This window comes from Staurois parvus, unplaced genomic scaffold, assembly GCF_062004578.1.
Source record: "Staurois parvus isolate SC_StPar_1 unplaced genomic scaffold, SC_StPar_1.0 ptg000065l, whole genome shotgun sequence".
NCBI lineage: Eukaryota > Metazoa > Chordata > Amphibia > Anura > Ranidae > Staurois > Staurois parvus.
In genome coordinates this window covers 447,419-460,579 of record NW_028317861.1, presented here as the reverse complement: position 1 = coordinate 460,579, position 13,161 = coordinate 447,419, and the positions used below count along the sequence as shown (strand labels likewise).

Genomic DNA, 13,161 nt, shown 5'->3' with positions numbered 1-13,161 from the left:
ATATGTGGTTTTATCATGTCTTTTACCAAACTTGCATTGTACTTTTTATTAGAAATCCTCAAATCTGCTCAAATCTTACCAAAAGCACCAAATGAAAATCACTTCACCTTTCTGGAAAGCAACCGCTAGATGGCAGCGTTACTACATCGACTAAGACAAGCAAACTTCATTTTCAAGTATTTATGACGGGTATTTAGTCCTGGTTCACATACAGTTGCAAGAAAAAGTATGTGAACCCCTTGGGATTACGTGGAGTTTTGCATGAATTGGGCATAAAATGTGCTCTGAACGTCATCTAAGTCACAACAATAGAAGAACACAGTCTGCTGAACATAATACTACACAAACATTAGATGTTGCCATGGTTTAATTGCACATAACATGTAAACATTCACAGTGCAGGGAGGAAAAAGTATGTGAACCTTTGGACGTAATAACTGGTTGACCCTCCTTTGGCAGCAATAACCTCAACCAAACGTTTCCTGTAGTTGCAGATCAGACCTGCACAACGATCTGGAGTCATTTTGGACCACTCCTCTTCACAAAACTGTTTCAGTGTAGCAATATTCTTGGGATGTCTGGTGTGAATCGCTCTCTTAAGGTCATGCCACAGCATTTCGATCGGGTTGAGGTCAGGACTCTGACTGGGCCACTCCAGAAGGCGTATTCTGTGATGTTGCAGCCATTGTTTTGTTGAATGACTTGTATGCTTTGGGTCATTGTCCTGTTGCATCACCCATCCTCTGCGGAGCTTCAGTTGGCGGACAGATGGTCGTACGTTTTCCTGCAAAATGTCTTGATAAACTCTGGAATTCATTTTCCCATCAATGACAACAATCCGTCCAGGCCCTGAGGCAGCAAAGCAGCCCCAAACCATGATGCTCCCTCTGCCATGTTTTACAGTGGGGATGAGGTTTTGATGTTGGTGTGCTGTGCCTTTTTTTCTCCACACATAGTGTTGTGTGTTCTTCCCAAACTCAATCTTGGTTTCATCTGTCCACAGTATATTTTGCCAGTAGTGCTGTGGAACATCCAGGTGCTCTTTTGCAAACTTCAAACGTGCTGCAATATTCTTTTTGGACAGCAATGGCTTCCTCCGTGGTGTCCTCCCATGTACTCCATTCTTGTTTAATGTTTTCCTTATTGTAGATGTGTCAACAAAAATGTTAGCATGTGCCAGAGATTTCTGTAGGTCTTTAGCTGACACTCTGGGATTCTTCTTTACCTCATGCAGCATTCTGCGCTGTGCTCTTGCAGTCATTTTTACAGGACGACCACGCCTAGGGAGAGTAGCAACAGTGCTAAACTTTCTCCATTTGTAGACAGTCTGTCTTACCGTGGACACATGAACATCAAGGCTTTTGGAGATACTTTTGTAACCCTTTCCAGCTTCATGCAAGTCAACAATTCTTGATGGTAGGTCTTCTGAGAGCTCTTTTCTGCGAGGCATGGTTCACATCAGACAGTGCTTCTTGAAACCAGTAAAGCCAAAACAGGTGTGTGTTTTTTTAAGGGCAGGACAGCTGTCAGCAACACATCCAATATCATCACACTGATTGGAGTCAAGGTTGGCTCACTCCTGGCTCCAATTAGTTCTGGGAGAAGTCATTAAGCTAGGGCCTCACATACTTTTTCCTCCCTGCACTGTGAATGTTTACATGTTATGTGCAATTAAACCATGGCAACATCTAATGTTTGCATAGTATTATGTTCAGCAGACTGTGTTCTTCTATTGTTGTGACTTAGATGACGTTCAGAGCACATTTTATGCCAAATTCATGCAAAACTCCACGTAATCCCAAGGGGTTCACATACTTTTTCTTGCAACTGTATATGTATTTGGCGCGGGCACGAGAGCCCATTCATTTGAATGGACTTCCGTGCCACGCAGAGAAGAAGTCACTGCACTTCTTCTGAGACTGCAGCCTGCACGGAAACCTTGGTTCCCAATACGGTCGTGTTTTCCAGTGCGGGCGGCGTGCCATTAGAACTAGTGGCACCCGCCTGCAGGTTCGCAGTGGAAGGAGCCTATACGACCGAACGTTCTGACGTCATATCAGGCGCGGGCGCCATCTTGGTGCTCCTTTGCCTGAATGCAGTACACCCTTTGAGTGGTGTGAAGGCATGTTTGTAATGAATGAGCAAGTGAGTAGATCTCTGGTTTTATTATTGATCTATTAAAGCGGTTTTACACTATGTAAATTCTTTTTGCCTTATTGGTGACCACTTGGGAGGGGTATTTATCGATACCACCAACGATCCGAGATAAGAGACAAGAGGAGGGGAGTCCCACCATTATTACCTGAAGGACCCACCATCTGAAGGATCCATCCAATTCCAGGGGAAAGACCCATTATATACCAAAAGGCTCATTGGTCCTTAGGGGCCTGGGCAGGAAGGTGAGGGGGCACTCCACCTATCTGAGGATTGGCACCTGCAGTTCACACCTGCATGATATCTTATGCACATGGACACTATTCACTGTATTGTGTTTTAAGTCAATATAGTGCACGAGAAGTTTCTTGAGTGTATGATACCACCAGCTTATTATTTTCTATATGTGTTATGGCTGCCTGGGCTATATAATATACGGTGGTGAAAGGGTTAAAGTAAAAGTAATTTGATGCAACATTTTTCTTCTGGTTTGAGCGCCGCACTGCTTTACACTTTAAATTTTCCATTAGAACTAGTGGCACCCGCCCGCAGGTTCGCATTCCTCTGTGTGGGTGGTGCGGCTGCACGGATTTTCATGCGAATCTGCAGCGGCACCACCAGCACAGATGTGAACCTAGCCTTACAGTATAGAGCGCTGAAAATGTACACACCACTTTACATACTTACCATTCACATCAGTCCCTGCCCTCAAAGAGCTTACAATCTAAGGTCTTTATTTCACATGAATACACACACACTTGGGTACAAAGTCTGAGCCGAGACTGAGGCAGGACAAGCTCACTGTCAACTGCTCAGATTATCATACAAAAGAGGATCTGTTGCATGATGGAAGCAGACAAGGTTTTAAACACAAATTAGTCAAAGTCCTTAAAAATTAAAATCTACATTTTGTTGCTCGTCCCTATGGTAAACCAGCTTGAAAGAACGGTGATAAATCACTGTGTGAATAGTCAGTAAACATGTACATTACCAAATTAGTAATGCCAATAGGATGCCTGCCAGGAAAGGCATTAGTCACATGTTTGAATCAGATAAAAATAAATTCCACCCGGGGACAACTCCACCTATCTCACTTCCATTAGTATTCAGAAAATAATGAGCTTTAAAAGGTTTTTAAAAGTGGTTCTAAAAGTTTAGGTTTTTAAAAATTTGCAACTACCATCTAACTTTACATTTTTAAAATGTAAAGTTTTGCATCTGCCATCTTTTTATTCTTTAGGTCCTCAGCCACACTGGAGTACTTGTAGGGTACAAAAGGGGAGGGTGCCACAGTTTGAACTTTGTGTTCTGAGGGCTGCCATGGTGGGCTGGAGAGGAAGTTAAGAGTCTGGGACCCATTTGAATCATGGGAGGTAAGAGTCTTAAATGCAGGTGTATCTATGAAGGGAACTAAGGGGTTCCAGAGCTCATTATATTGGTCTTGACCAGGGGTAGGCAACCTGCGGCTCTCTAGCTGTTGTTGAACTAGAGGCATTCCCATGAGGCATTGCAAAGATTACAAAACTGACAGTTACAGCTATGACTTGCAGAGGCATGATGGAACTTGTAGTCCTGCGGCTCTCAGGTTGCCTACCCCTGGTCTTGACAATCATAGAAGTAGGCCATTGGATTATCCATTCTCATCGACCCAATCCTTTATCTGTGGGACAGTGGGAGATCTTTCATACCTGGGGGAACCCCACGGAAAGGAGGAGCCAGGAGAGCCTACGGGGGGACCCCAGAAGAGGAAGATCCAGGCTGCTCTGTGCAAAACCACTGCACACAGCAGGTAAGTAAAAACATGTTTGTTATTTACCAAAAAGAGAAAAAAAAAAAAAAAAAAGGTTTAGTATCACTTTAAATGTCACTTTATACACCTCTTCATGCAAAGCAGAATTCTTCAATTCTTTTTTGAAGCGTCCAGGGGCAGTTTATGTATGTTTTACTCACAGAATAGAATATTTCTGAAACACCCTGATAGTCTTACCCAGTACCAGCAGTTCAGCGTAAGCCTCATTGTTCCCCGAGAGATCCTGAGCAGAGAATACGGTGCAATAATAAACTCCGCTGTCTCCCCATGCGGTCTGATCAATTGAGAGATCTGCATCTGCAAACATACAAGAATCACAACATTACAGGAGGCTCTCAAAAGTTAAAGCAGAAAATTTAAAATGAAGTTTGGTCTCGTTCACACGGGGCATTGTGCAGCAAACACTCATGCGAGGGCCCATATCCCCCCGTCCTTGTACTTAGAAGGGCTGCCACTGGTAACCATGGCAGGTGATAAGAAGGAATGTTTCTAAGGTCACAATCTATGCTGATGCAAGGCCTGCGTTTATCCGCCCTGCGCGCTCCCAGCACACATCCGCTTCTCACGGAAAGGTCCTGGTCTTCTCTTTCGATCGGGACCTTTCCCAATCATGTGACCGCTGTGACGGCGCGGCACAGCAGTCACATGATCCCTAAACCCCGCCCATCCCGCCTCCTGAAACTATTAAAAGGCCAGGAGGCGCCGGCGTGAAGGGGTTAATCTTGCCCTTCTCTCAATATGGGTCTTTTAGATCTGATTTTAAATGTTACATTTCCAAATTGTACTACATAGCCAAAACAAAAGCTACACAAAAAACAGAAAAAAAACACCACCTACTGTTATTAATAGTGATTTTTCGTCCCTGGTAGAAGTCACCCAGAGTGACTGTGTTGCCTTGCTTGGTGGCCACAATGCGGATTGTACGGCTGCTGTCCTGGCACTCCACGTATGGATTGTACCCAGGATTGGCAGCCTGCAGCTGACTATTGATCTGGGTGTCCTGGCTGGTGGGGTTGAAAGCATCAGCGATGCGATCCCTGCAGAACGATTTGTACTTCCAGGTTACGATTGGAGGCTGCAAAGAAGAGGTCTGGTAATTGCACTGTAGAGTCACCGACTGGAATAAGATCACCACATTGAAAGGATTCTTCACAGTCACAGTCATTCCAGTGATGCTTCCTAGGAGACAGAAAATGAAAACTGTGCAGTTCACAACATACAAAAGGACATACATACGGAAGAAGGTAGGAAGCAATAGAAGATCTCCTCAAAGTGAAGGCACAGCATACATCTGACCACTGACACCAAGACAGGTGACCACATTGATAGATGATCACTCTACTCCTGTGTCAGTGACCAACGTGATTGTTTTAGATTTCCTCTCAATTTCTAGCTCAATCAAAAGATACACCACCAATGGAATTAAACCCGACCCTATATCCCCGTCCACACTATGGAAAACCAAAGCACATTTTAGTTTGAGTTTTCTTCATATTTATGGTATTTTAAATTGCCCAACTAAGCTGCTCAAAAGTGCAATACTTCTGATACAACTTGGATAATATCAGCCTCTGTCAACCATTTAACAAGGATGTGTAGGAATCCTTGAAATAACTTTCAGGTGTCAGAGAAGCGAATACTTCCTATATCCCACATAGCAGCTACCTAGGATTTCTCCAGAGGTTGCAAAAGATTTCTTTAGCTGTAACCGACTGACCTCCCATTTGATGGCCCCTTCATTGGTCCGGGTCAACGCCACCTCTATAAACCCAATGATCTTTTTAGGTGTCTGTAAGGGGGCATGCCGATCACCACTGTAAGGGGGACAATCTTCTCACAGTCCAGGAATGCAGAGAGTATTTTTCCCACTAGCCATCAATTTAAAGAGCATTCTTCCCACTAGCCATCAATATAAAAAGGGGTACTTTTTGCCCACTGACCACCAATTGTTTAAGCGGGGATTCCCCGAGAACTGAAAATTACTTCAAGGATTGCTCTGGGGTAAAAAAGGTTTAGAAAGACTGCCTAACAGTACATAAAAGGGAAGATGATATCTATCTATCTATATATATATATATAGATATATATATATATATATAAAAGTTGCATACTTAGCTGACATCTAGGCTGCTTTATACAGTAAAATAATCTTCATTAATTATAATGAACACAGCACATCATACCGACCAGACAAGAAAGACAGACAGTGAAAATTGGAGCGATCCCTCACATGATCAATGGAGAAACACCCCCCTGTTCAGGGAAAAGCCCCATTACGTTGGCGGTCAGCGGGAAGAACGCCCTTTACGCCGGCGGTCAGCGGGAAGAACGCCCTTTACGCCGGCGGTCAGCGGGAAGAACGCCCTTTACGCCGGCGGTCAGCGGGAAGAACGCCCTTTACGCCGGCGGTCAGCGGGAAGAACGCCCCTTACGCCGGCGGTCAGCGGGAAGAACGCCCCTTACTCTGGCGGTCAGCGGGAAGAACGCCCCTTACTCTGGCGGTCAGCGGGAAGAACGCCCCTTACTCTGGCGGTCAGCGGGAAGAACGCCCCTTACTCTGGCGGTCAGCGGGAAGAACGCCCCTTACTCTGGCGGTCAGCGGGAAGAACGCCCCTTACTCTGGCGGTCAGCGGGAAGAACGCCCCTTACTCTGGCGGTCAGCGGGAAGAACGCCCCTTACTCTGGCGGTCAGCGGGAAGAACGCCCCTTACTCTGGCGGTCAGCGGGAAGAACGCCCCTTACTCTGGCGGTCAGCGGGAAGAACGCCCCTTACTCTGGCGGTCAGCGGGAAGAACGCCCCTTACTCTGGCGGTCAGCGGGAAGAACGCCCCTTACTCTGGCGGTCAGTGGGAAGAACGCCCCTTACTCTGGTGGTCAGTGGGAAGAACGCCCTTTACGCTGGTGGTCAGTGGGAAGAATGCTCCTTACACTGGTGGTCAGTGGGAAGAATGCTCCTTACACTGGTGGTCAATGGGAAGAATGCTCCTTACATTGGTGGTCAGTGGGAAGAATGCCCTTTACGCTGGTGGTCAGTGGGAAGAATGCTCCTTACCCTGGTGGTCAATGGGAAGAATGCTCCTTACATTGGTGGTCAGTGGGAAGAATGCCCCTTACACTGGTGGTCAATGGGAAGAATGCCCCCTTTAAGGCCCCTAATAAATTCCTTGACATCAGTAGTTAATTGAGTCACTGATCACTGCTGAAAAAACCCCTAATGTTCCTCGTCACCATGGTTGAAAAAGACCGGATTATACACGTCAGTTATGCACTACAGCTGCAATACAGAAGAGCTGTCAGCGGGTGGCACTGCAGCTCAGGTGACTGGCGGGGAAGAAGGCGGACCCCAGGTGTCCTCTCCTCATTATACTCCCTCTGAGCTCACATCCTGCCCTCCTGAAGAGTTCTTATCCACCAGAGAATGGCAGCCCCTGCCTCTCCCCTCCCCCTGGGCCAGTCTCAGCCCTGATCAAAACTCCCCCTCCCCCCCAACACCGAAACAAACAGGCAGGAGCGTCATCGGGAGCGCATCCAGCAAATACCTGCCTGGGTGATACAATGAGTAACAAGAGGATGTGATGCAGAGTTTACACAGTGAGAAAAAATGAACGGCAGCAACTGAGTAACAGAGAAAAAAAAACAATCACTGGACATGCTGAAAGCTTTGGAAACATTGTATTTGTATCATACCAAGGAGGAACACATACCGTACAGGCTACAAGTTCACCAAAATGTTACTTTGTTGCAATGACAGATCCCAGGGTCACATTATAAGTTTCATACAACCATCCAACCCGTGTACTGCTAGAGGCCGACAGTCTCCAGCACGTGTGTACATTTGCGTCATGCGTGTTACACACCGCCGACATTCCATCTTCCACCTGTCACTATGGCGGAGCTCTCCTGAAAATGCCGGCTGCTTGGCTGGCCTCTAGTTTCAATACTTTGAATCCCTAACTGAAAAAAACATATAAAAAGAGCAGGGGCGGGCTGACCATTTGGAATGTCGGGCGCTGCCCGAGGGCCCGGGGTCAGTAGGGGGCCCCATGAGATGCCCCTGGTACCTTTTTCATAGGCTTTTTTGAGTTTGGGCAAGGATGTTTACATCCATTTACATCTGTTTTTCATCCGTTTAGATACATTTACATCCATTTAGATCTGTTTACATCTGTTTTTGATCAGTTTACATCCGTTTTTCATCCATTTAGATCCATTTACATCCATTTTTGGTTGGTTTACATCTGTTTAGATCCATTTACATTCGTTTTAGGTCGATTTACATCCGTTTACATCCGATGACATCCGTTTTTTCATCCGTTCCATTTTTTTTTTTGAAGAAAAATAGGGCTTTCTTCCTTTCAAAAAAACGAATGTTAACTGATATAAATGGGCGATCATCCGTTTACATCAGTTAGTCCACAGAAATACATGGATGTCCCTTTTTCATCCTTAAACGGACAGATGAAAAAACGGGCGCCGTGTGAAATGAGCCCAAACAAGGGCGGACTGACCATTTGGAGACTCAGGCACTGCCCGAGGGCCCCGGGGTCAGTAGGGGGCCCCATGAGATGCCCCTGGTACCTTTTTCATAGGCTTTTTTGAGTGTGGGCAAGGACACAGGGGCCCCATGATCCCCTATTGCCCGGGGGCCCCATGAGTTGTCAGTCCGCCCATGAAAGACTTCGCAGTTATTTCTGACTGGACAGCAAAGTTTAAAGGGCGGTCTCACTCTGCTGCGCTGCGGTTTGGCCACGGCACAGATGTCGCTGCAGTTTTTACATATTCCTACCTGCGGTTTTAGTCGAGGTCCCGTAGACTTTCAATCAGGTCACGCGGGTTCTGAAAGCGCACCATGGATGCAGCATGTAGGACTTTTGGTGCGCTTTTGTAAAACGTGCGACCTGATAGAAACGGGCAGTGCAGGGCTGCCGTCGGAAACTACGGGGCCCCGTACAGCCAACGTGACAGTGCGTCCAAATCAACAAAAGCTTACAGCTATGAATGAACACAGTGACTGATTGGTACCAATCATGCATTGTGTTCATTCAGGAAAGGAAGGGACTGGTAAATGTGACATATTTACAAACTCTTCCCCCCACTCTTCATCCTAAGGATCCTAACTGTGTGTTTGCAGTTGGGTAGGAGAGAAGAGAAAGGGGTGGGGGGCACAATGGGGGGGGGGGGGGCATGGGCAGCATGAGGAAATGTATGGTACATTTGGAGGTGCTGCAGAGAGAGCCATACAGGGGATCAGTTCCAGTAATTGCCCCCCCCCTCCCCCTCCACTGTCATGATCTTCCTCCATGCCCACATCTGATTCACCCGGCTGCCTGGGCCCCCCTGCTGGTCTGGGCCCTGTACAGGAGGACCAGTGGTACCCCCTTATCCAAGGCCCTGATGACATGTTTCTTATTAAAATAAAAAATAAAAAAAAAAAAGGTTGCACGAATGGAAACAAAGCCTTAGGATCACTAACACATTTCACCCCAGAGACAGGCTTCGTTCTATGGTGAAACAAGACCAGGGGCGGACTGACCATTTGGAAATTCGGCGCTGCCCGAGGGCCCGGGGTCAGTAGGGGGCCCCATGAGATGCCCCTGGTACCTTTTTCATAGGCTTTTTTGAGTTTGGCCAAGGATACAGGGGCCCCATGATCCCCTATTGCCCGGGGGCCCCATGAGTTGTCAGTCCGCCCCTGAATGCGTCCGTTATGATTCCATAATAGTTTATGAACATGCTGATATCAGTGTGCGGCCAGTCTTGCGATTCAGCCTTCTATGGGAAATGTGGACGCGCTCCGTCCTGCCGGCACCCGCTCTCCTTGGACACTGCCATGTATGTAAGCTGGTGATTGGAGATTTTTCTGTCTCCCAGTTGCGATTCATGGCGGTCACGCAGTTCCCAATGTGCTGCTCAGTCACCAGCAATGGTGGAATTGGATCCGTAGCGGACTCTGTGCCATGTGAAGGGAGAAGCAAGACTCAGAGGTCCCCGTGCAGTGCAGCACCTCACCAGTGGTGCCGAATCTCCATCTCCAGATGGAGGGTGACCCCTTGCTGGCTCAGGAGACCAAAGGGGAGCAACGTGCAAGGCCCAACAGGAAAGGGGCAACAGATGGGACCCTCCCCCATCAACCCCACAATGGCATTCAGGACAACAAATAGCGTATACCTAGAGGAAGACGGGGCCCCGGAGGGCCAACAGCTGGACCAGATGCCTGGATGAGTTCAAGCAGACAGGACTCTGGGGAACCATGAGCGCGGGAGGGCTCAACAAGAGTCAAAACAACATCTGAATGGTTTCCCCTTATGCAGGCCATAGACTGTTCGTTTATTGGACGATTTTTCGTTCTAAAGAATAATCGGACGATTTTCGCACTGTTAGCGGGGCAACGGCGTGGGCCCATTTTCGCACTGTTAGCGGGGCAACGGACGATTTTCGCACTGTTAGTGGGGCAACGGCGTCGGCCCATTTTCGCACTGTCAGTGGGGCAATGGCGTCGGCCCATTTTCGCACTGTCAGTGGGGCAACGGCGTCGGCCCATTTTCGCACTGTCAGTGGGGCAACGGCGTCGGCCCATTTTCGCACTGTCAGTGGGGCAACGGCGTCGGCCCATTTTCGCACTGTCAGTGGGGCAACGGCGTCGGCCCATTTTCGCACTGTCAGTGGGGCAACGGCGTCGGCCCATTTTCGCACTGTTAGTGGGGCAACGGCGTCGGCCCATTTTCGCACTGTTAGTGGGGCAACGGCGTCGGCCCATTTTCGCACTGTTAGTGGGGCAATGGCGTCGGCCCATTTTCGCACTGTTAGCGGGGCAACGGCGTCGGCCCATTTTCGCACTGTTAGCGGGGCAACGGCGTCGGCCCATTTTCGCACTGTCAGTGGGGCAACGGCGTCGGCCCATTTTCGCACTGTCAGTGGGGCAACGGCGTCGGCCCATTTTCGCACTGTTAGTGGGGCAATGGCGTCGGCCCATTTTCGCACTGTTAGTGGGGCAATGGCGTCGGCCCATTTTCGCACTGTTAGTGGGGCAATGGCGTCGGCCCATTTTCGCACTGTCAGTGGGGCAATGGCATTGGACGATTTTCTCAGTTCCTCCTCATTTCTTTTATCGGTCATGCTGGAATATTTGTGAAAAACTGAAAATTTTCGCAATCATTGGTGGCAGCATCGGTTTACAGAACGGCCGATGTTTCGTTTTTAGAACGAAAAATCGGCTGATAAACGAACCGTCTATGGCCTGCATTTTTCCTATGGAAAAAAAAAATAGGGAAGGGGAAGCAAGATGCATAAAATCTTCCATCTTGTTATGGAACCCAGCCTTGCAACCTACTAGGACCACCGTCCCTGAGAGCATGGGGAAGCATGGAACGGAGGGGTCCCTGTAACAGAGCAAATAACAAATGTTACATTGTTCCCATTAGGTGGGACCCCCTCCGTCCTCATGCACAGGGGGGGCGCCCTGTCTCCTCTGTGACTACCTGCTTCTATACTTTTTTTTTCGGTGGATGAAGCATTTCCTGTTTTCGGTGGATGGAGCCTCTCATGCTGTCCTGGAAGAGAAGGACTGGCGTGACGCAGTCCTTACAGAACACAAGCCGGCTTCTCCTTCCATCCGATGTCACAGGGAAGGGAAAGGAGAGAACCTCTGTCAGTTTTTATTGCTGTACCAGATGAGAAGTCGTGTTCCTGAGGCCTCATTCACAGGGTCACCCGGAGCACAGACAGCTATACGCCCACATGGGGGGTCAAACCGAGAGCAGCGGCCGTGTCCCAAATGGCATGAATTGGGATGGCACACATCACCTGTCTGGGGGAGGACATCGCCGCTCACTTCCTGTGTCGGGGGGGGGGATTATCCCTTGCCCCTCTTGCTTACTGCGTCATGGGGGGGCTGTAAAAATACAAGGATGGCGGTATTTTCACCCCTGTATATACGACGACAAGGGCCCCTGTATACACGAGGACGATGGTGGCTGGGGCCCCTGTATACACGAGGACGATGGTGGCTGGGGCCCCTGTATACACGAGGACAGAGGTGACGGGGGCCCCTGTATACACACGACGACGAGGGTCCCTGTATGCACGGGGACAGAGGTGACGGGGGCCCCTGTGTACACACGACGACGAGGGTCCCTGTATGCACGGGGACAGAGGTGACGGGGGCCCCTGTGTACACACGACGACGAGGGTCCCTGTATGCACGGGGACAGAGGTGACGGGGGGGGGGCATGTATATGAGGACGAGGAGGCCTGTATACAAGGGGGACTCCTGTACACACCAGGACAAGGGTGACGGGGGCCCCTGTGTACACACCAGGACAAGGGTGACGGGGGCCCCTGTGTACACACCAGGACAAGGGTGACGGGGGCCCCTGTGTACACACCAGGACAAGGGTGACGGGGGCCCCTGTGTACACACCAGGACAAGGGTGACGGGGGACATGTATTTGAGGACAAGGAAACCTGTATACAAGGGGGACACCTGTACATACAAGGACGAGGGTGACGGGGGCCCCTGTACATACAAGGACGAGGGGGGGCAGGGGCCCCAGAGTAAAACAAAGTGAATATAAAACGAAAACGTTCATTATGGAGTGGTGAGAAGTCAGGATGGATTTGGGGAAGAGAAACTCACTTCCTGTAATAAATACACAACAGGAAGTGAGAAGAAATCCCCTTAGTTGTCATGGAAACAGGTGTCCCCTCTCTATTCCTGAGAGGAATGCTGTACTTCCTCTCCCCACAGGGCAGTAAATACCCTCCAGGGGCTCTCAGGTGTGGGGGAGGGGTACAGAGATGATATGGGGGAAGGGTTAAAGTTGTGTATGAAGTCCCCCCCCCCGTCCCGCACTCACCCGCCATGTACAGCAAACACAGGAGGAACACCGGGCCGCCCCGCGCCGCCATCTCTCCTCTACTCCTCAGGTGACTCCGCCAGGTGCGCCCAAACTCCCCGCGCGTCCCCGTGAGCGCTCACCCGCCTAAACCCCGCCCTCTCCCCGTGCACGCCCCTTTTCCGGTCACCTGCGGCGCCTCTGTAACCCCTTCCCCGTCGCTGTGCAGTCCCAGCCCCTTCCCTGACCAATCACAGGTGTCAGCGGGCCATGCCGGGGGTCACGTGACCTGGACCAGTCCCACACAGGTCCTCCTGGAGGGGGCACACCCCCCCCTTTAGTTTTTAACCCCTTCATCTCTGC

General features: G+C 49.4%; 1 protein-coding gene across 2 annotated transcripts in view; it reads right to left on the bottom strand.

Annotated features, from left to right (window-relative positions):
* The window catches only part of LSR (lipolysis stimulated lipoprotein receptor), a 30,921-nt gene extending 17,972 nt beyond the window's left edge, over positions 1-12,949 (bottom strand). For both annotated transcript variants that reach the window (XM_089668871.1, XM_089668872.1), the window contains exons 1-3: positions 12,820-12,949; positions 4,802-5,143; positions 4,142-4,261 (exon numbers count right to left, since the gene is read on the bottom strand). In XM_089668871.1, the coding sequence (XP_089524997.1) occupies positions 4,142-4,261; positions 4,802-5,143; positions 12,820-12,871 (514 nt within the window). In that variant the 5' untranslated portion in view covers positions 12,872-12,949. The remainder of the gene's footprint in view (positions 1-4,141; positions 4,262-4,801; positions 5,144-12,819) is intronic.
* Positions 12,950-13,161: the final 212 nt, after the last annotated feature.